Source organism: Schistocerca piceifrons, chromosome 4, assembly GCF_021461385.2.
Source record: "Schistocerca piceifrons isolate TAMUIC-IGC-003096 chromosome 4, iqSchPice1.1, whole genome shotgun sequence".
In the NCBI taxonomy this organism is placed as follows: Eukaryota; Metazoa; Arthropoda; class Insecta; order Orthoptera; family Acrididae; genus Schistocerca; species Schistocerca piceifrons.
The window spans coordinates 473,358,814-473,382,666 of record NC_060141.1 but is presented as its reverse complement, the minus strand read 5'-3'; the positions used below and the strand labels follow the sequence as shown (position 1 = coordinate 473,382,666).

The 23,853-nt window shown below is 40.5% G+C and overlaps 1 protein-coding gene across 1 annotated transcript in view; it reads right to left on the bottom strand.

Moving 5' to 3' along the window:
* The window catches only part of LOC124795925 (methyl farnesoate epoxidase-like), a 143,387-nt gene extending 120,057 nt beyond the window's left edge, over positions 1-23,330 (bottom strand). Inside the window, exon 1 of the mRNA XM_047260005.1 lies at positions 23,237-23,330. Within this exon, the coding sequence (XP_047115961.1) occupies positions 23,237-23,330 (94 nt within the window). The remainder of the gene's footprint in view (positions 1-23,236) is intronic.
* Positions 23,331-23,853: the final 523 nt, after the last annotated feature.

The window sequence follows — 23,853 nt, the reverse complement described above, 5'->3', positions numbered from 1 at the left end:
GAGAGGAAGGACCTCATGACAGGAAATTCAAGGGTGTATTGTTTATTTATAAAAAAATTCAGTTTGTGGGGTTGGGTTTATCTGCTCATTATTCTCTGCTGTTTGGAAACATGTAGGTCTTGTAAAAAGCAATTAAATGGGGCAAACATGTTGCATAACCTAATATTTGGCACTGTACTCTGGGTGTCTTAACCTAATGTCTGGTTCTTTGTCGGTACTTAACCTATTGTTCTGTTAAGTGGTTTTCCATGTCACTCCCATTTCCTTACACTATTGTACCACCTTTGATACCAAATTAAGTTATTAGTTACGTCTTCCCACCATTTTCTGGTACACTTTTCGAATTTCACATGCTTTTGAATGCCATTTCTGGCGCATTCTTCTTTGTCACCCACCCCCTGAAACTATTACACTGCGTTTTACATAAAAATTATGCAAATTAATCTATTGTTGTGCACTTAACCTGTTGTTCTGCTCCATGTCACCCGCTCACACACAGCCTCCCCTCAACTATTGTACCGCTAACACCACGATGATATAAAAAAATTCATGCAGATTAATTAAATTGGTATTCTTCACATGTATGCGGTAGTTTTTCTTAATTTTCAGCATTCTATTGGTCGGTGAAATAGGTGGAATACTGTTTAAACAAAAGATCGCTAATAAAATACACATCTGGCCACACGACATCTGACGCCGATGCCAGAGTCCAGGTGCATCGGTTGGCCCCGCGAAGTGGCAACGAGGCAATCAGCTGCCCAGTGACGCAAAGGTGTCTGTTCGGGACCCGCATGCATGAGACACGTTATCCCTTTCATTCTTGACACCTGAGGAATTCTTGTCAGAAGACGTGTTCATCTAAGCACCATTGCTGGCATGATGAGACATAGCTGAGGTGCTTGTCCAGTGTCGTGAGATGTTGCAATGCTTCCCAGAATAGCACAGCACATAGCAATCCTAATGGAATGGCCTGTCCATCACTGAATTTACCCATCAAACTGCTGCTGCCGCCGGTGTGAGAGCACTGTCTGCCTGTTTTTTTCCCGCAGACGAGACTTTCAGCAGCAAAAAACTATTTTCTACAGATCACCATATTGCACTGGCAGTTAAACCCCGCAAAAGTTGTCTACAGATCATCAAATACATACAAGACTCACAAGAATATTGGGCGCCAGGAACATATTTACCATTGTAACTACAATTAAATATTACGATTGCTGCTACAGTCTGCCACCGATCGATGTACAGGTAATGTCTCCTCTTGACGGCTGTGTTTCTAGAATCAATCTCAGTATCTATAGAGCACATAATTTTCCATGTAAAAATCTCTCTGGTACCCTCGTGGTTATCGATGTGCTGAATCTATATATCCCTCACGATAGGACACATACTCAGCTTCTCTAGTCATGCCACGACATAAGCCACAGTAACATTACACTGCAATATATACAGATTTTAGACAAACAGTGCAGTGCAGTTATCTCTTATATCTGTACAGCGTCCAACAAAAAATTATGGTATGCCTACACTCACACCAGCTTTATGTCTCGATTCTCCTAAGTCCTAGGAAATTATTTAACAAAGTCTTCGTATCAGCTTTTCTGGAAGGTGCTATATCCTGACAAGATTCTCTCAAATATGTGTTATGAGGGACAGGCATCTGGCAATATGTGTGATAATGAATACCGCATCCGCGGACATAATCCTTGGAAAGACATCACCGACACGGGTTGGTGTACTGTAATCAACATCATTATCGATAGAACAGCAAGGAAAATACGAGGGTACGCTTTGGGGTGCCCATGAGGGGACGTATTGTTACAGCCGTATTGCCCGTCGTGTTTGTACACTATAGCAGGTCCAGTTGAACACTTGCATTGCTATATTATGGAGCGGTTTACGAAATGAATCTATCACCACTTACGTTTGGATATACTTCACAGTGCGTTGAAATCGCAATTCACCATGTCCAATCTATCCTTCTATTTCGACTAGACATACTCAATCTTTTTTATTTTTACGTGGATAGTAGTTTGATTACTTCCCACAAACGTATGTCGGAACATAAGTCACGGTACCTTGACTTTCAAGCAGCAGCATAACATTACTGACTATAAATTACAGGTGTAAATATAAAAATATGATACATCCACACTTGGACTAGGTGGGTGTCGTTTTCGCACTGCAAAAAAGCCTCCCGCTATTACGTATTTGTCGATGAATAAAGGATGTAATTACAATTCACGAAAGCTCTAGGGTCTTTTCGGTTTATCGATTTCACCACTTCCACGAAACCTTTTCGTATTTTCGTACTTGTAAATCCAGCCAACTCACAGTGGCATCTTTTATATAGTGAGACCGCCAAGTCGAGGTTGTGTCAGTGCGTTCCATGCATAGCTTCCACCATACACAATTTTACCCTGACTGAGTAATCACTGTGAGTGCGAAATATACTAGAGGACGCTCATTCAGAGTTAATTTTCGCGGGCGGAGCAGGTGGGTGGAGAAACCGCAAAACTGCTGTAGTCTAAGCGCATTTTTAAGTTCATGTTGCTAAGCACCGTACCTGTTTTATCACTTTGGAGCAGGAGGAGGATCACGGCGAGACGGATCTGTTGTTTTAACTGGCATGTGTATGGGAGCTGAAGTTTCAAAAAGGAATATCATGTTAAGTAGAAACCTCCTATAAGCCTGAACGCAAAGAACGTCTTATTACAAGCGTGCAATATACTTTTGTTTGTTTCTTTCAGCTCACTAGCTTTATGTTACTGTATAATCATTATGAATCCATCGTCATTCAGTTATTCAACTTCAAGTGTGTGCTGGATGTCTGTGTATAAGGTAATGTCGTAGTTCTGAGGAGCGGTAGGGAGTTTAGTGTGCAAAGTATGGTCATACTTCAGTTATCGCTATTAAAGGGGGATAGTGAGTGCGCGACTCTGTCTGTTCAACAACAGAGCTATAGCCACAAATGCGAAAAAAATATTCCATAGCTCTTACTTCCTTAGCATGTTACGACAATTAACCCTGAGAACTACAGATTCAAGGGAAAAGAGAATTTTACTGCTTACAGCGTGTTTGAGCTGGTGAAATCAAGAAATGCGTGTAATGTACTCTTGGATATTTATATGAAACTGATAAAGAGTCGTCGCCACGTGAACGCTTTTGATTGTCACATGTTCCCCACACAGCTTGTATCATTATTACGTGATATATATTTTATTTGCCACCTGACTTATTTCCAAAGTGTGAGCAACACTTTAAGCACTATGACTCGAATGCATGATGCCACACTGATGAGTCACCATCAATTAAAATTTGTTGCGTTGGGTGTACAGCTGAAAAGATCAATAATGATAATAATGTACGTTTTGTAGCCAAGTAAGATGATATTACTTATTTAATGACCTATTTCTTCACTTAAAGGTCTCTATGATGACGAGTGTAGACAGATAATACGAGGGCTGTCCAGAAAGTAAGTTACGATTGATCGCGAAATGAAAATCACAGCGAAAATCAGAAATGTTTCATTTGTAACAGTTAGCTACACCTTTCAGCTATTTCTCTACGTAGTCGCCGTTCTGACTCAGACATTCGTCGTAGCGTTGTACCAACTTTCCAATACCCTCATCATAGAAGGCAGCCGCAGTGCTTTCCGCCAATTCTCTACGCTGGCCTAAAGCTCGTTGTCTGTACCAAAATGTTGTCTTCATAGCCAGCGGTTCGTATGAGCAGAGATGAAACTCAGTGGGAGACAATTACGGACTGTATTGTGGGTAACCAAACATTTCCAATTGAAACGATGCAGGAACATCTTCATTGCCCCTGTAGAATGAGGCTGAGAATTGTCTTGAAGAAGAAACCGCACGACAGTTATGTAATGTTGGTTGCATAGCTTTAGGGGAAAATTCTCACCAGGCCCTCGTACTTGGCGGGAGACACTATTTTCTATAACATCTTTACGCGGTCACTAAGAGCTCAGGAATGAAAAGAGCGACATAATTCTTCATAGAGTCGTACTAGAGACACTGCCCAACACATCTTTGCAAAGCTTTATCGGATTTTCATAGTCGTTTTCATTTCTAGACCGATCGTAACTTACTTTCTGGACAGCCCTCGTATTTAAAGATATGACGTACACAGAAGATGCGGGAATGACAGAGCCATTATAAGCAAACATTGCATCACCGAGGTCTTTCAAGTATGTGAAGTGTGCTAAGACACAGAAAAGTGCAAAGTAGTTAACACATTTCTACCATGGAATTCACTGAGATGATCCTGGCATACCCTATAAAGATATGGTGACAGTGCTTAAATTATTCGATCACACGGATACCATAATCTACGTGAAGGGGAAGGAGAAGGTGTCATGGATGTGTGGTATCTTCAAGTTTGCTGCTATTTAAGACCTGGAATTCTACGGGTGCCCTTCTCTCCATCGACTCAAGAAGAAGAAGAAGATGTGTGAAAATAGTGTTGCTGTGTCTGCTTATGAAAATGTAAAATTACATTGAGAAATAAACGAAATTTTACCTCACAACCTCTGTGTTCTTTTTTCATTCCTGTTTCCGCTTTGACAGTGTACAGTTTTTTTAACCACATGCTATGACTGTGGTTTTCTTCAAGCACAGCAGGTATAATTTTAGACATGTCTGCTATATACCTTTGGAAGCGGACACGGTCACATGCCTTCTGCTCCCATAACCCAATTTGTGCTACATGATAGGCGTAATTCCATGTAACCGTTCTATATATTTTGTTATCTTCCACCTTAAGCTTCACCTCCTTAATAGCACTCATCTTCAGCAAAACTAATGTCATTTGGGGCATGCATAGCCTTTATGGACATATACATACATAATACAATAGGGGATAGGATTTTTTGTAAATAAAAACAAAGACGTATGGTGACTAATTTTTTTCTTGGTTTACTCAGCTCAGACAAATACAATATAGTTCTTGAGGTACAATATAACACTTGAGGTACAATGTAGTTTTTGAGGTACAATATAGTATTCTTGAGGTATAAATTGAATCTGCTATTCCGATGCGGAAATACTTTTAACTTACACGCTACAACAATAACATTGGTAGGAAACTTTTCTTTTATAAATCTTCACTAAAAAATAATGCGGAGATACTTTCTTTATTACTACGACTAAATTCCAGAGCCCCAGTAGCATAGCTTTTACAATAATTCTGATGGACTGCGCACACTTAGAATCTAATTTCAGTGCAATAGAAAAGGTTTTTACAATAACAATTTTGACGGACTGTGAACTATACACTTAAAAACTATTCTGACTTGGATGGCTAGTGACAGGTGAAAAACTTAAAAGCTATTCTCTTTACCTCACGCACATGGCGCGTAGATATATATTTATACAGCCTACACATACGTTGTCTTTCAACAAATAAATGAATACATTCGTGACTTACCAGAGTGCTAGTAGTTCGATCAATTAGGCAAAATGAAACTGTGTTTATGAGCTGGAGGGTCACACGAGGATGCATGGATGGCAGAATCACTTGTTGTATTTTGAAAAATATCATACTTAATGCGCCCTTCTACTAATTGAAGGTTTAAACCTAAATAATTTCGGCATTTCCATCCCTGTTAAATAGGAGGAGAGGAGCACTGCCGATAGGAAGATTACAATACTCAAGGCTACTGTCAGTTGTAGTTTCATAATAAATTTATTGGTAACCGGTTTCGACAATACACTTCGTCATCATTAAAACCTAAAACTAATACGAAAACGCTACATAAGTGAATGTGTAATCTCAAAAACAAAATTGTACCTAGAGTTAAAACATACGGAGGTGACGAAATTCTTAGGACAGCAATATGCATATATATATATATATATATATATATATATATATATATATATATATATATATATATAGATGGAGATAGTATTGCTTCCACAAGACATAAAAGGGCAATGCATTGACGGAGCTGCCATTTGTACTTAGGTGATTCACATAAAACGGTGTCTGACGTGATTGTGGCCGCAAAACGAGAATGAACAGACTTTGAACGCTGAGTGCTAGTTGAAACTGTAAGCATGGGACATTCCATTTCGTAAATCAATTTTCCGAGGCCCACCGCGTTAAGAGTGTGCCAGTAATACCAAATTTCAGGTATTATCTCTCACCACGCACAATGCAGTGACCTACGGCCTTCACTTAAAGACCGAGAGCAGAGGTGTATGTCAGTGCTAACAGACAAGCAACAATGCATGAAATAACTACAGAAATCAATGCGGGACCTACAACAAACGCATCCCTTAGGACAGTGCGGCGAAATTTGACGTTAATGGGTTATGGCAACAGACGACCGAAGAGAGTGTCTTTGCTAAGTGCACGACATCGCCTTCAGCACCTCTCCTGGGCTCGTGATCATAACGTTTGGACCCAAGACAGCTGGAAAACCGTGGCTTGGTCAGATGAGTCCCGATTTCAAAGTTGGTAAGAGCTGACAGAATTCCAATGTGGCGCAGGCCCCACGAAGCCATGGACTCCAGTTGTCAACACGGTGCAGTACAATCTGGTGTGGCTCTATAATGGTGTATGCTGTGTTTACGTGGAATGGCCTGGATCTTCTGTTCCGTCGGCTATTTAGAGATCATTCGCAGCCGTTCATGGACGGCAAGTTCCCAAACAACAAAGAAATGTTTATGGATGACAGTGCGCCATTTCGCCATTCGTTTGAAGGACATTTCGGACAATTCGAAGAAATGATTTGGCCATCCCGATCGCCCGACGTGAATCCCATCGAACAATTATGAGACGTAATCGAGAGGTCAGATCGTGCACAGAATCCTGCACTGGCAACACTTCCGAAATTATGGTCAGTTACAGGGGCAGCATGGCTCAATGTTCATGCATTAGACTTCCAACGACTTGTTGAGTCCACTTCACTACGCTGGGCAAAAGGATATCGGACGCAATATTAGGAGGTATCCCATAAATTTTGTTATCTCATTGTATGTAGAGTTCATACGTTACTGCGTTCCATTAGAGTTGATGCTTTAGTAATTTGGTTATGCGTACATGATCCACTTATCTCTCATGACCCAAAAGAATGACAGTTTTGATTCGGACTGTGCGGCTGGTCCCGGCGGAGGTTCGAGTCCTCCCTCGGGCATGGGTGTGTGTGTTTGTCCTTAGGATAATTTATGTTAAACAGTGTGTAAGCTTAGGCACTGATGACCTTAGCAGTTAAGTCCCATAAGATTTCACACACACAGTTTTGATGATTGGTTCTTTTTCTATTAACTGGTACTCGTCTCCCTATCTTGTCTTCATATAAACTTTTATAGGCTCATGATTGGTTCTATCGTCTATATTTGTTTAGGTCTTTCGGTGCTTTATTTTAGCTTTTATATTGTATATGGACATGCATTTTAATTTTTATTGTTGATTACTATATAGACCAGCTGCAAATGTATATGTACCTCGTATCACATGATTACGTTTGTAGCTATGTTGTATGCTCGATCACGCCCAAGATTAGTGATTATTTATTTGTGTGATGTTATTAACCCCATGTCTTAAATTATGTCCTTATATACTAGTTTCGATTGTTTTAGATTTCTAAGCACGTACATCATTGGTTGTATAATGGGTCTTAATTGTCTATAGGTACTCAATTCTGTTTTCACATTACACTGTTTGTACATTGATTGAGTTTTAGTATAAGCGACCGTGTGTATATCAGTACCGGCAGAGTACAATATGATGATTATATCCCTATAAATAACAATACATTTATTAAGTTCGTGTACAGATTGTTATTAAATAACAGACTAACTAAGTGTTACTTATTTTAACTGTAGGTACAATTTGGCTTTTGATGCCCACTGTTGCTCATATAGCTGTTTTCATATTACTTTTAGGCCTGAAAATGACTATGTGTCATCGACACCTGTTGGCAATAAATTGATTACGAAATTACAGCTGATGGTAGTGTTGAAAATCGTAATAAATCCAAGTAGTTCAGTGATCGATTGGGTGCCATTAGTTCCTGTGTAAAATATAGTTTAGGGTTCTTACGCTACTGTAGTTACATTTTCATACGGTTCGTTAAAAATGATAAAAATATCATCGACATATCTACAGTAGTAGAACATGTTCTGTCTAATAACTCCCAGTTAGGTTCTTTATGCCCACAGGTACAGAAAATCCGTGCTAGTAGTTATCTGTATAATAAGAGATTTTTATAAAAATGTAATTAGCTTTTTAGGCTTCCAGTTTTGTATTTGACTATTGCAGTTATGATTCATTCAATGGTTGCTTTTTGACTAGTGTGGCTAACGCCGTCTAAGGCAAATTCTTTCGATCAGTAGTTACTTAGCGGGGTCGGAGAGCTTCGTGATCATAACTGTATGTAATATATACTACGGAATTATGACGATGCACCCCTAGTGTGAAATGCTTCAATTTCAAACTAAATACCTGCAATAGAGACTGCCTTTTATTTGAAATTTGGATTACTGTTGCTGAACGAGGCAGAAATGGAGTGGAGAAACATATTTAACAGTTTACCTTGTCGGTAATCGAATATGGCTACTATCTTCAGGCAATTAAATTTAAAATAACGAAAAAAACTTTAGATGTTGCTTTTAGTAAACCATGTAACGATGATAAATTAATACCAGTATATTTACATCAGTTCTTGATATTACGGAAAGGTTAGTTTCCACTGTAATCAGCATTCGAGTGTACAAAGACGCTGCTAGACCGTGAAATTAAGCACCTTTATTCCAAAAAGGATTCACCAAATAAAACTGCTTATGATGCGTACCTTGGTTTGTCCTGAAAACTCTCAATTTGACGAATTCCTGATAGCGCTCAATAATTTCACAGAGGAATGTGCACAATTAATTTTTAAAAAAGCATCGTTCTAAACTCGTGTTTACACAAGACTTGTCAAGAACCAAATTGAAGCTAATGGTATGATGTTTCCTTATGCAAAAAGAATAGTTAATCTAACATGTTTACAGTTCAACCACCAGGATATTGCTCTTCTAAATAAAGGTATCAAACAAGTTCAGCCACTAATGAATGAATAACGTGTCACTGACCTGATCATTGAGTTAAAGCTAGTGCTTGACCGTGCTGTTGACAACTACGTGACCAAATTAAAAATAGCGCGTAAAACAAGTGACATGAGTGGGTGGTATATTAATTCAAAGAATAGCAGAAATGAACAGTCAGTTACTGTATCTGTTAATAAAAGACTAAGAGAGCATGATGCCATGGTGATGGGGGTCGACATAGTAAACACTGTTATTATAAGACAGGCGACATATCCAATACAGAACAATTTTCCAAAAATAATGGCATCAAGTCAGTAGATTATGAGTTAGAGAAAGCCTTCAGTAGAGAATTATATAACTACATCTTGTCAGGTAATAACATTATCACATCTGTGAATCAACAAAATAAAACACACAAACTGGGTTTTCTAGTGCGTCCGATTAGTAACTGCTTTGAAAACACATGGAAAAAATCTTCACTTTTGCTGTAGGGTCAGTTTTACGTTTTTGACAAAAAATTTTCAATTAAAACAGGAAAACCCTTACTGATGATCTTCAATATAGAACTTTCCCGCCATCAAGCAGGCTGGTTTCACTAGTGTGAAAAACCTCTATACGAATATACCGATGAAAAAAAAAATAATAATTATTGCTGAAAACTTAGCTAAGAAAAGTTCCATTGTACAACATGAAACTGATGAGCTAGTAGCTTTCTTTAGGATTCTCTCTTCCTACGACTACTCCTCCTTTGGCAACCGCACATATGTGCAATAAGACGGGTTAGCCAAGAGACCATTGGGTGGCAAATGTCCACATCACATGTGGAACTCAGCCGATCTTATCAACAGATTGGGGGCTCTCCACCTAAGTAGTTCGAATCTTTTAGTGAGTTTTGATGCAGTATCTCTTTTCACAAAGGTACCTCTTGCTGATCCCTTGCCACTAATTTGTAAACAGTTACAGACGGGCATCACTGCGTTGTTTTGGCACGCTCTTTCCTCAACCTATTTTATGTTAAACCAAGAATTTTTTGAACAGACTGACGGCGTTGCCATGGGCAGCCCCATGTCTCCCCTGGTGGCTAACTTTTTTATGGAGAATTTTGAGGAAAGATCACATGAATCAGCGGTTCTTAAACCAATTGCTTTTTGGAGGTGTGTGGATAATACTTTCATAGCATGACACCACGGAGAAGATAAGTTGATGGAGGTTTTACATTATCTTAACAACATTCATGAGACCATTCAATTTACTATGAAATTAGAGAAAGATGGTTGTTTTCCATTCCTGGATGTTTTAGTTAGACGGAAGAGTGAGGCTCTCTTGGACAATCGGGATACATTGACCTGTATTTGCAATCTTTGAGTTGCCATCATCCATCCCATACCATGAGTGTCCTTAAAACTCTTGTGCACTGTGCCCATACAGTGTCAGATGCAGATGGTTTGCCTAAAGAGCTTGCACATTTAAGGACAGTGTTTAGAGGCAATGGATACTTGACCCGGAAAATTGATAGGACATTCTCACTCAGAAATGAGAACTGGAAACTGGATAAAGAGGAGAACGTGCCAGCAAAGTCCCTATCTTTTCTTTCCTCTATGGGGAAAATTTCATTCAAAATGGCAAAAATCCTTAGTAATTTTCAGGTGAAAGTGTTTTTCCGCTCACCATCTAGGATTTCGGACCTGCAAGGATCAGTTAAGAATAATTTGTTATTGCGGAAGGAAGGAATTTACTAAATACCTTGCCAGTGTGGTATGACGTATATAGGACAAACAACACGCACAATGGAAGAACGTTGCACAGAACACAAACATTGCTCTCCCCTTCTGCAACCCAGCAAGTCTGCAATTGCGGAACATTGTAACTCCAACGCACATTCAACGCAGTATGACAAAACATTAGTTTTGGCCACAGCAACATCTTTTTGGAACTTCATTATAAAAGAATCCGTTGAAATACGCATCCCGGAAAATCTAATCAACCGTGTCAGCGGCTACTAGCTGGATAATGCGTGAAATTCCATCATTTCCAAGATTGTTTTCGACGAAGACGCCAGAATTTTCCGATGACTTCCGCTAGCGGCAACGCCGAAGACAGCTTATCTTTGTAGTTCCACCAACGAGGGCGCTGCCGCCGAGCTGTACGGTCCTCGTGTCACCGTTACTCTGACGCATGCGCGCCTAAATACTCTCAGTGCGCTATATAAGCCGGAGCGGAGAATGTCTTCGTCAGCCCTTTAGCTTGCAGGCTGCCATGGTTTATTCTACCCCAGAAAAGCTCCAGGACAATCCATCAAGAGAGGCTCACTATCATCAACCAGAGAAGATCGAAGAGGAACAGCAGACTTCTGCTTAGCCTCTAACACTTCGGACCAAATGAATGGTCCGTCTATCTTTCGACCTACGACCTTCTTCGTCAGTCTTTGATGGGGCATTTGAAGATGACTGGCAGATATCCAATCGAAATATCGTGGAAGTTTACGACGATTGGCTGCAATCCTGAAATCTCTTCGAACACAGAAAACGCACGATAGCAACAATTTTTAAAACCATCAAACAAATATACTGTCAGATTCTATAGCTAAGGTCTGCCCTCTTGCCAACCAATATAACAGGAGATGAAAGTTCCTGGCACATTAAAACTGTGTGCCGAACCGAGAATCTAACTCGTGACCTTTGCCTTTCACGGGCAAGTGCTCATATTAGCGCACACTCTGCTGCACAGTGAAAATCCTCATTCTGATAACATGAGATGTACAGATAGGATATTCTTGCAAGCATGATGTATTTTTGCATGATCTTCTCTACGAATGTGAGTTTGATTAATGGGTCAGTGGCCTGTTCTGAATCTAGTGAGAATCTATTAACTCCATTGCTTTATTCTGCAGACGTACACCATGGTCGTGTGGAACGATTCACAAATATCCGCTTGTTGTCTGTTACTTGCGACAATTCTTCCCCCACTCACTGAGCGCGATGACGCAGTGATAAGACACTGGACTCACATTGTCGAGAACAGTGGTTCGAATCCTCTCCAAGCCATACACATGTAGGCTCTCCATAGTTTCCATAAATCAGTTAAGGCAAATGGCAGAATGTTTCCTTTCAGAGGGACATGGTCGATTTCCTTCTCCATGCTTTTGCAATCAAGGTTTTATTTAATTTTTATTTACATTTCTAGTTCTGTAGGACGAAATTAAGTAGTAAATTTGCATGGTCATAAGGCGAATCAGTACCTGAAATTAACAACAGATCAAATTTACACGAATCCTATGCAAACGATAAGCTCCTGAGTAGATGATAGCATAATCAACAATGTAACGCAGGAATTTGCTTATTTTTTTCCAGAAACTCTCATGCAGAGTAGAATGAGTGACTCCTATGGAAATTCCTCAGTTTGGACTTGAAAGTGCGTAAATTACTACTAAGACTGTTTAATTCTGGTAATAGGTTAGATAAATGGAAGCAGCATAATACTGTGCGCTTTGTCACGAGAGTCAAGGAGATTCGATCCACATGCAGACTGACTTTCTCGTTAGTATTAACGGATTGAAAGCTGCTAATTCCTGGAAATAAGTTCATGCTGCTAACAACAAACGGTATGAAAGAAAATACATGTATTTAGAGGCTAATGTCAGAATTCCCAGCGTCCTGGTCGGGGGTCGACGTGAGGTTCGCGAACTTTCACCACGCATAACTCGAACTGTCCGCTTCTCAGCCAAAAATTTGGAGAGTTACTCCAGAATATAGCGCTGTATGTCATAAGGGAATGACAATAACCAAAGTACACTAATTTCTATGTTGGACTATCACTTATTGCAGCCATTTATCTCATTCAGTTTTCTGACAATTGATATGGTCGTTCCACGACAGATTGCCATCCATCTGATCATGTAGGAATTCGGATTGTTCAGGCTCACTAGTCATAGGCCCTTTTTGTGTAATCCAAATCTCAGTTTTAGTTGAATTGTGCGTTAGAAACTGAGTCTTACTGTGATTTAGCATCAACTTCGTTTATATTATCCATGAACTTATGTCTCAAGTTGCACTATTTGATACAGTGCCTGTGTTGGACTCAAAGACTTTCACTACCAAGCTAGTGACAGAAGCAAACAGAAATACAGGGTTACGCTAAATGGTGGACCCATTTTCAAAACTTTGTATTTATTCAAGTACAAATCCAAAATGAACAAGCTTTAAACAAAGGAAAAGAGGCAATTTCAAAGCTTTTTTCATAATGTTTGATATCAATTTAATGAATTTAATAATTTATAATAAATTGTAATTAATTAGTTTTAATTATTATTTAATAAATGTGAATGTGATAAATGTTCAATGAGGGTACCATTGGCTGCACAGCAAACATCGAAGCGGTAGCCACACACGCGAGAGCGAATCTGCTGTTACTGAGAGCACAGCAGCAGTGATCTAGTCCGTACCTCATTCAGAGTGGTTGGTAGAGGCGGGATGTAAACAGCTTTCTTCACGTAACCCCATAAAAAATAATTGCAGGGTATGAGATCAGGAGGTGTCAGTGGCCAGAAGTGCAGAGCCAGGTCCTCAAGTCGCCTGCAACCGATCCAGCACTGAGGAAGGGAGTCAGTCAAAAAGCCTCATACATCACAGTGCCAATGGGGCGGAGCTCCATACTGTTGGAAAATGAAGTCCTGGGAATCTTCCATAACTTGAGGCAACAGCCATGGTTCCAACATGTCCCGGTACGTGAGTCCCGTTACAGTTCTTTCCGCAAAGAAAAATGGTCCATAAACCTTTGTATGGAATACGGCAAAGAACACATTGATCTTCGGTGAGTTTCTTTCGTGTTGCAATGGTGAATGTGGATGTCCCAATCCCTATATGCTAACATTGTGTCTGTTGATTTTTCCACTAAAATGGGACGTCGCTTCATCGCTAAAAATTACACGCCTTAGAAATGCGTCATCCTCCGTCTTTCCCAGCACGTAACCACAAAATATGAGGCGTTTCTCTTTGTCATTGTAGTTGAGAGCCTGTGCAAGCTGTAATCGGTAGGGCTTGTACATCAACGCCATCTCAGAACTTTCCACACAGTTGGTTGGAGTATTCCAAGTTCTCGACTGGCTCTATTGGTAGTCTTACTGGGACTGTGCACAAATCTTTCTTGAATCCGTCGGACATCGCCCTGTGACACACGCGGTACGCCTGTGCTTCTTCCTTTGCACACACTCCTAGTTTGTTTAAATTGCTTAAACCAAAGGCTAATGCTTTTGCGAGTTGGTGGTTGAGTACTGAATTTGGTACGAAAGCCCACTGCACTGCAATTTACGACTCACTTTCGCGAACTCAAGGCCGCAGAAAACCTTGTGCTCCACAGTCGCCATCTCACTTAAGACTGACAGTGAAACGGAATGACAGTCCTATTGCCGCGCGAATTCTAGCGGCCGCTTCTGAAATCATCACCGCCTACCACCAAAAACTTTGAAACTTCTCCTTTTCATTGGTATAAAGCTTGTTCATTTTGGATTTGTACTTGAATACATAAGAATTTTTAAAAACGGACCCATCATTTACGATAACTCTTTATTTTAGAATCGACTGTCACACTAGAAGCAATATCATTTATAAATGTAAAATACAGTAGTGATCCCAGCACCGACCCCTGAGGAACCCTTCACTTAACTGTACCCTAATCAGACTCCGCGTCAGAGCCATTATTATTATTGTGGATAATCCACCTTTGCTGTCTGTTCTCCTAGTATCAGACAAGCTACTCCTCTCATTCCATAATGGTCCAACTTCTGCAGTAATATTTTGTGAATAACATAAATAAAACGCGTTAGTTAAATCGTGGAAGACGCCTAGTGTTCGCAACTTTTTATTTAATCCATCTGGCTACTCACAGAGAAAAGAGAACATAGCAGTTTCAGTTGTTAAACCACTTCTAGAATCAAACTGAATGTCTGACAGACATACACAGCGTTTTCGGTAACTTAAGCAAACAGCGATGGCTCATAAATAGATCTCCAAATGTCTTCATTATCCTTTGATACATTTTAGGGTTCCGTACGTCAATTAGTTAACACGGAACCGTTATAGAATCACTTCGTTTTACATCTGTTCGTCTATGTATCTGTCTGTCTGTTTGTCCAACTGAACCCTTTTTCGCTGGAATGGGTAGGCGTATCAAGTTGAAATTTGTATCACATCATAAGGTCTATTGTCTCTTGGCCGTGTAAAAATTTAAGCTTCTATAACAAAGCAACAAAAAGATACTCCCATTTGGGTTTCATATTTTGACTTCTTGCCAATATTGATATCGATAACAGGCAAGAAAACTTAGAAATTCTCGATTCCTGGGATGCATGAACTCTATGTATATATAATTAAGTTTGTACTGAAGCCTCGGTGCTCAAGTCCTATTCGCACGTATACGGATTTTTCTTTTTAAGGTGGTTTCAAAAAATGGTTCAAATGGCTCTGAGCACTATGCGACTTAACTTCTGAGGTCATCAGTCGCCTAGAACTTAGAACTAATTAAACCTAACTAACCTAAGGACATCACACACATCCATGCCCGAGGCAGGATTCGAACCTGCGACCGTAGCGGTCGCTCGGTTCCAGACTGTAGCGCCTAGAACCGCACGGCCACTCCGGCCGGCTAAGGTGGTTTCACTTGAGTACTTTAATCATGGGGGAAACTGATCATTCCCTAGTTCTTTGCTTGGCCGAATCAGTTTTGAACGCACAGCAGACCTCAAAACTATAGCACTTTCTTCAGCTTTCCGCTTACATCTCGAAAACTATGCGTTTTTCGAAGATGACCACTCAGTCGAAATTTAAAGTAGACAAAATATTCTAGTCAGGATTGATTTTGACGGACGGTATCGGTGCTGGAGCGCTCTGGAAAGCAGTGATTTCTTGGCTCTTCTGCGGAGACGTCAAAAACACCCACTCCCACCACCTGCAACTCTAAGAATATACAAGTTGTCAACAAATCCCCTACATCACATGAAAGCACATTAACTTTTCCGACAAGAAACGTTTGTAACTATCAATTGTCTCATAAGGAGGAAGGCAACAAAGCGAAAATTACGAAGAACGCCTTCTGCGTCCTACATCCAAATGACCACTCCCACCTCGTTTTGTGCGGAGTAGTCATTTTCGAAAAATGCATAGTTCTCGAGATGCAAGCGAAAAGCCCAATGAAGAGCTAAAATTTGGCGGTTTTTGGCGTTTTTCATTGCGATGCCGTCGTTCGGCAAGGCAGCAAACTTGAAATTCGGCTTCAGCATGCTAAAGAATCGCTGAGAAAAAACTTTCACAGTTTTGTTACGCAATCGACTGTTCTGAATATCAATTGACTGGACTAAAAGACCGCTCCCTCTCTTCAGGATCCACATATTTGTCTGACCTCTCAACAGGTGGTTGCACTTATGGTACGGCTATCTGTATCTTCAGCAAGATTCGTTATTCAATGTCCATTATATTGTGGCACCACTAAACTTTAATTTGATATTCTGCAAGCCTTTTAGTATTCATTACGATATGTACTTAATGATCTGTTGTCTCGACAAATGGGGTGACGACATTTTTTTCGTTAATAAAAAACCAAATCTGAGTAGGCCCAACGGTATCGACCAACTGTTGTGTCATTCTCTGCCGATAGTCGTCACTGGATGCGACTTGTAGGGGCACGTAGTCAGCACACCGCTCTCTTGGCCGCTGTCAGTTTTCGTGACTGGAGCCGTTACCGCTCAATCAAGTAGCGCCTCAGTTAGTCTGACAAAGGCTGAGTGCAGCCTGCTTGCCAACAGCGCTCGGCAGACCCGAGTGGTCACCCAGCCAAGTGCTTACCCTGACAGCGCTTGGTAGTTTCGGTGATCTAACGGGAACCGGTTTTACCGCTGCGGAAAGGCTGTTGGCTCTTCCTGTTAATAGATCTCAATTTATCAGCCTGTCACTGTGAGCTATTGACTGCATAGAATGGAAGTACTTTTTCGAATAAACCTTGTTTACGTTTCATAACTGTAAACACGTTCATTAGTACGGGACAATTTCTGTCTCTAAGGGAAGTGTGATAGTGAATACTAGCTTCCCTAGCTCTCGGGCTCGTTGGGGTGTTTATGCTCCCTGACGGCACACCCATCTCACTGGGAATGTTAGTGTTAACACTAACGTTCACTTCCATGGACAACAAGATGTAGATGTTAACAAAATTTGTCGCAATAGTGATTATTATTAACATCGGCTGAAATAGGCATGGAAATCATACCTAATGGTGACACAGGAAAATTTTTGCCGTACCGGGACTCGAACCCAGATTTCCCGTTTATCTCGGGCGGTCGCCTTAATCTCGGCTATCCGTCCTTATCCTGGTTTTCGAGGTCACCTGTTTACATTTCTATTAAGCGCCGTCAGATGCTCGTCTTCGACATCGCTATGACAAGCACGTTGTGGCATGTACAGCGTTCGATAGCCAAGGATCACCTTACTACCCAAACTTTTCGGATGCCTTCAGAATCCGCACGCGGCGAAACGCTACCGTGTTCGTGGCAAAAGGGATGTGCTCCTTTTAACTACAATTCGGTTGCTCATTAATGTCATTATGAGTCCAGAAAAAAAGACACTGAATAATTATATCAAAGAACTTGTGTCAAAGTTGCATGGTAATGCTGTCATCTGATATTGTATACGTCAGTCAGTATGAACCTCTGTTCTCTTATTATCCGAAGGAATCACGGAGGTGGGTCTTTAAGAATCCGGTAGAGACCACGATTTGTAAGTTGATTATTCGCTGCCGATGCAGCATTTTCGTAGTTCATGCAGGCACTATGTTCGACAACAACCACTACTCGCATATAATTTGGGTTCAAGACTGAACTGCGAGAAAAATCGAATAGTTGACAACTACCTCAGTGACTCACAGTGACTGAGGCATCCCGAGTGGGTCAGGCGCCAGCGTCATCATCCAGATGGTGCAAACTCCGGTGATGGTCCGTAACTAAAAGGCCGAAACCTGTCAGAATTTAACATCGGCTGCGATATCAAGACCGCTTTTAAATAATTTTATCACAATTAGATCGCTGTTCTCCGATAATGTATTATATAATTTTGACTCCTACTGTATGTCATGTACGAAACTGTATGTTCTAGCGAATAAAAGAATACGGGAGTGGGCGTAAACAATTATGCACTTATAGCAACCCTACATGATGGAAAGCACTTCATATCAGCATGGAATCAAGTTGTTTGCAGTATTGCTAATCCGTATGTTCTGAGACAGGTGTTCGATTGCGAAGATTATTAGAAAAGTTTTCACGAAAAATTCAAGTCTCTGTTCCAACCTAATTCACGAGAAATCATTGAACGTCAGTGTAATATCTCAGAGTACTTAGTCCCATCATAACTTGTCTTCTCTTCCGTCACCTATGTAACAAATTCATGCTTCCTAATTTTCTTTATTTATAGTTCAAAATACCGAAATAAACGTCGATATAAGGACGTTCTGGGTAAGCAGTCTAGTCTGCAGATTAAGTAGACTTCGAAGCACAAATCCAAGAAATAATTTAATCTGTTATTTCCCTTTCCCAATACATGCAACGTAATCTTCCACCCGACATCGTTTCCTGCAGTTTGCTTCAAATACACTGTAGTTACACAATGTCGCTAATTACTGCGTAATAATACACTTCTCATGGTCCGGGTTCACAGTCATACCGAAACTTTTAAAGGACACTATATTCACCGTTGACTGTAGAAACTATTTATTTCACAACTGAAATTTCGACTTCTCTGCCATTTTCTTGTGGTTCTGCAAAATATTTTGTTTCAGGTCATGTCATCGTCAAAACTAATCTTTTTCACTGTGCTGACGATGGGATGTATACCTGTAGGAGGATTTTAAAGTCTGACATGAGCTGAAGCAAAACTTTTTTCCTTACCACTTTAAAAAGGGCCAAAAGTCGAAACTGCAATTGTGATATAAATAATTTTTACGGGCAACGACAAATATGATGCCCCAAAAAAATCCACGTACATTATATTACTTTTATTTTATTTGGAACAGTATGAATTAATTCAGTTCCGCCATGTAGTTCGCCTGCTTTTGCAAGAACTCGATCGAGATTTAGACTTATTTGGGAAGATGTTTCCTACAAGATCATTCTTGTACATCAGGACTGGGATGCAGAAGCACGAATGAAGACGGTGAAACACAGCCTGAGATACCAAATGCCGTTAGTGTGTCCCCAAAGGCCATTAAACGACTGTGGACTCGCGCACAAACAATGATATATACGAAGATACGACCAAGGACATTCATCAGTCCAACCAGCCGTACGCCAGTACACAGTTTCAGGTAAATCAAGAGGGCTGGAACACGGCAAACCTATAAATGCATCGATCTGCCACAGAATACCAGTGACTTATTTAGCAGCAATATGTAAGAAGTACCGCACACATTAAGTGCTTAGTTCAATTGATTAGAACGATTTTTTCATCACCGTTTCGCTACAGTGAATGGTCATATTTGAAATTGTTCCAGACACAACTTTCTTCCCGGCACGTGAGAAGGCAACCTTACTGCTTTCGTAATTGTTTTCACCAGTGCAGTTCTTATTGTTTCCGTGAGTCGCGTTTAGTGCTCGATCGAAGAAGTATTATCTATTGTTCTTAAAAGTATCATCGACTGATTTTCTGCAAATGGTCTCCCCTTCAATTTTAGAAAGACTCAACATATTCAGTTCCGCACATGTACAGGTACTACACCAGTGATAAGTATAACACACGATAAGGAAACAATAAATAGGATGCAAATTTCAAAATTCTTAGGAGTTCATAATGATGAGAATTTAAATTGGAGAAAACTCATTTTCGAACTCCTAAAACAACTTAGTTCAACCGAATCAGCGCTTAGAATCGTTGCAAACCTTGGGGAGAGACAAGTCAGTAAGTTGACACATCATGCATATGTTCATTCATTAATGTCACATGGAATAATGTTCTGGAATAACTCATCTTTAAGAAAGTAAGTCTTCATTGCGCAAAAAGGTGCTGTGAGAATAACATGTGTAGCTCACCACTGATCATCTTGTAGATATTTCTTTAAGGAGTTGGGAATTCTGACTACTACTTCGCAGTATATTTATACCCTCATGAAGTTTGTTGCAAATATTCCATTACAGTCCAAGAGGAACAGTGAGGTACATATTTAGAATAAAAGAAGGAAAGTGATATTCATTACTACACATTAAGGTCGTCTTTAGAACAAAAAGGGGTGCACAGTGCTGCAACAAAACTTTTTGATATTGACTCAGTGATATAAAATGTATAACAGAGGGCAATGCAAAATCTGATAACAAATTGAGAACGTTTATCCTTGACAACTCCTTTTATTCTACAGAAGAATTTCTATTACTGCAAAGTGTTGAAGGTGTTGGGTAGGAATTACTAACTTACTTCTGTATATCATTTGTTTTCCTTTTTGAAAAAAAATCGAATGTTCAGAATGTAACCGTACGTAGAAATTAATTTGCGATGTGAATGTACAATGACTCCTTCCACACCGTTAGGATCTATCTTGCAAAATGATCCATGGAACATGTCACTAACTAAGCAACCAACTAATGGCCCTGCCCACTGTTTTACGTGCACAAATCTTTTCGCTTAGCAATAACTGCAATCAGAGGCAATCGTTACGTCTTATTCACAGCACGACGGAATGCAAAGACTACTTGACATTGGTTCTGCATTAACACTTATGTTGCGCGTGATACTGATTTTACACCTTAGTCTCCAATGTAGTATAAATGTAAGTGTTAGGAAGTCTTTTCTGAATGTATATGTGTAGATTGTAGCCTTGTACGGAAGTGAATCGAGAGCGATAAGCAGTTCCCACAAGAAAATAATAGATGCGTTTGAAATGTGTTGCTACAGGAAAATGCCGAAGATCAGATGAGCAGATCGAGTACTTAATGAGAAAGGTATTGAACTGCTGTAAAAATAAATTGATGGCACACTTTGTCGATCTGTGTCGTGAAAAAGCGTAGACAGGAAGAACACCGTTTGCAGCCAATACTTTTTAGATTGAGCTTACAAAGGAACAGTTGGCTTGAAAATTTGCATAAAACCTGTCTTCGAACTGTAGACCACAACTACTACAGCCTATAGACAATATTGGATGGTGCACAGAACACATGACTGGAACAGCGTTTTGTTCTCACGTTATAACAGCTGGAGAGCTGGTCAGACCTAAACAACAACGCTGTCAGAATGGCAGTCACTAATGTACTACATTACTGACAGGAAACCAAGGTACTACGAGTGACAATGTCTTCGCAAACGTGTGTTTTGAAAAAGAGATTTTTAACTGAAAGAACTGTGAGTAGTAAACAGAATCGAAAGTCACATTGCATGTCTAATGATTCGTCATCGAGTAAATTTCACAGATTCTCTAGTGGATTAATATCTAAGGATTATGGTGGTGTAGGAATCCAGTGGGGAGTGTTAAACAACAGCCACAGTCTTGCATCTAGTGCTGTATATTTTGTACCATTACCTTGTGTGAAAATAAAATTCTTAGAAAGACGAATATTATTTGCACTTGTGAATGGATGTGTTTAGGATGTTTATGTAAACCTTTCGGTTCATAATCCCATCAATAAAATAAAAATCACCAAACCATTTTCACTCATGCAGCCCCAGACAAGTATTGAACTTCCTCCATGTTTACCTGAGGGTGTCCTGCTTCTCTCTTCAGGTTCACAATTCTTTTTTCTCCATGCTGTTACTCACCCATTTGCCTTAAGCAGCTTAATTCGACTCTCGTCAGTACACACAACCTTCTTTCAGAAATCAAACCTATCGGTTTTATATTGCAAATGCAACTCGCTTTCTTTTGTTGATTTCACTGATGTATGGTTTACTACGGGCAGCTCAGCATGATAAAGCACATTTCTTATATTTTGCGCTGAAACAGACTTCCCTGGATGCATCTGAGCGCTTACTTTCGGATTATTCTTGACTTGTCTAAGAAGCTGTCGTTTTTCCATCTCGGATAGAACTGCAGGGCGATCGCTTCGTGATTGCTTCAAAAAGGAGAACAAACAGTCTCGACCACAAAAAGCGGTTTCAAACCGGTTACCACACCCCACCACTGTTCACGAGAAATTTTCTCAAAAATTTCTTCGTGATTGATTTTCACACAGTTCTGTTTTGATTAAATCGGTATATAAAAGTTTTCACTGTACTGGAATGCCTGCCAATGGTTTCTAAAATTTGTTGGAAAGATCTTCCCTTTCGAAACAACTTTATTCAGGTTTCTCTCTCATCTTTTGTAACTCAGTGTGGTTTTCGACCCATATTACCTAAATATCGCGCAACGGCTTTGAAAACAGAGGAGTAACTATTCACAAGAGTGGATGAAACACAACTGCAAGGGAGAGAGGAGTGTGCCAGTACAGCACTATACCTAGGATCTTGTTTCCTAGACGGACACTTATTCGACATTTATTAGGAAATGATTTTGAATGTCGTAGATTTGTTCATAAATTACGCAACATATGAAACCAAACAGCATAGTATTTCTAAATATAGACATAAAGTGACGTAAGGAACTAATTATTGTTCGTTTCTTAGCTATATTTTTATGATTGTGCTTTTATATTCTATGCGCTAAGGTCGGACGAGTAGTTTTAGAAGTATGTAATATTGTTACCGTCTAGATATAGAAGTGATCTACCTGCAAAAAATTATTGAGTGGATTACTGTCTTTAGAGATACTATTAGTTTTGTGCACCTCCCGTGAAACTGAGTTCTTGCAGGCCGAAACACCACATTCACCGATTCAGTTATATCAAAATATGATATTTTAGCCGGCCGAAGTGCCCGAGCGGTTCTAGGCGCTACAGTCTGGAGCCGCGCGACCGCTACGGTCGAGGTTCGAATCCTGCCTCTGGCATGGGTGTGTGTGATGTCCTTAGGTTAGTTAGATTTAATTAGTTCTAAATTCTAGGGGACTGATGACCTCAGAAGTTAAGTCCCATAGTGCTCAGAGCCATTTGAACCATTTTTTGATATTTTAGAATTTTTCCGCCTCTTGGATAAATATGCACATCATAAATCTTACGCGGCGACAAGCCGACTAGTCAGCAACTGTTAAGGAGTAGCTTTTGGGCAACCATGTACGAGTGTTAGCAAGTGGCGCCTCACCTGGCGGGAAGCCCGGAGGGCGCCTCAGAAGCCCCCAGATCCATGCGGCCAGGGCGAGCGCGGCGAGCAGCAGGGGTAGCGGCAGAGGAGGCATGTCTTCCCGTGTCTGGCGGCTGGCCCGGCGAGCACTGAGCAACACCAAATCCGGCGACAGACCGCCTCTCTGCCTACAGCAGAAGTGCAGGGGAGGGGAGCTCAGACCTGGTCAGCCCAATACCGCTGCTGCTCTGCACGCCGACGCTGGTGGCGCGAGGACGGACAGCTCGTTCGCTCTACCTGCCCATATTTTGCAAGGTGCGTTCAACAAGTAACACAACCTTTTTTTTTCAGGACGGTTTTATACAGTATCCCAATGCACCATATTATTCTCGACTCTTTTGGCTACAAAACCCTATTCTTCAACATAGCCGGCCGGGGTGGCCGAGCGGTTCTAGGCGCTACAGTCTGAAACCGTGAGACCTCTGCGGTCGCAGGTTCGAATCCTGTGTGTGATGTCCTTAGGTTAGTTAGGTTTAAGTAGTTCTAAGTTCTAGGGGACTGATGACCTCAGAAGTTAAGTCCCATAGTGCTCAGAGCCATTTGAACCATCTTCAACATAATCTCCGTTCAATGCGCAC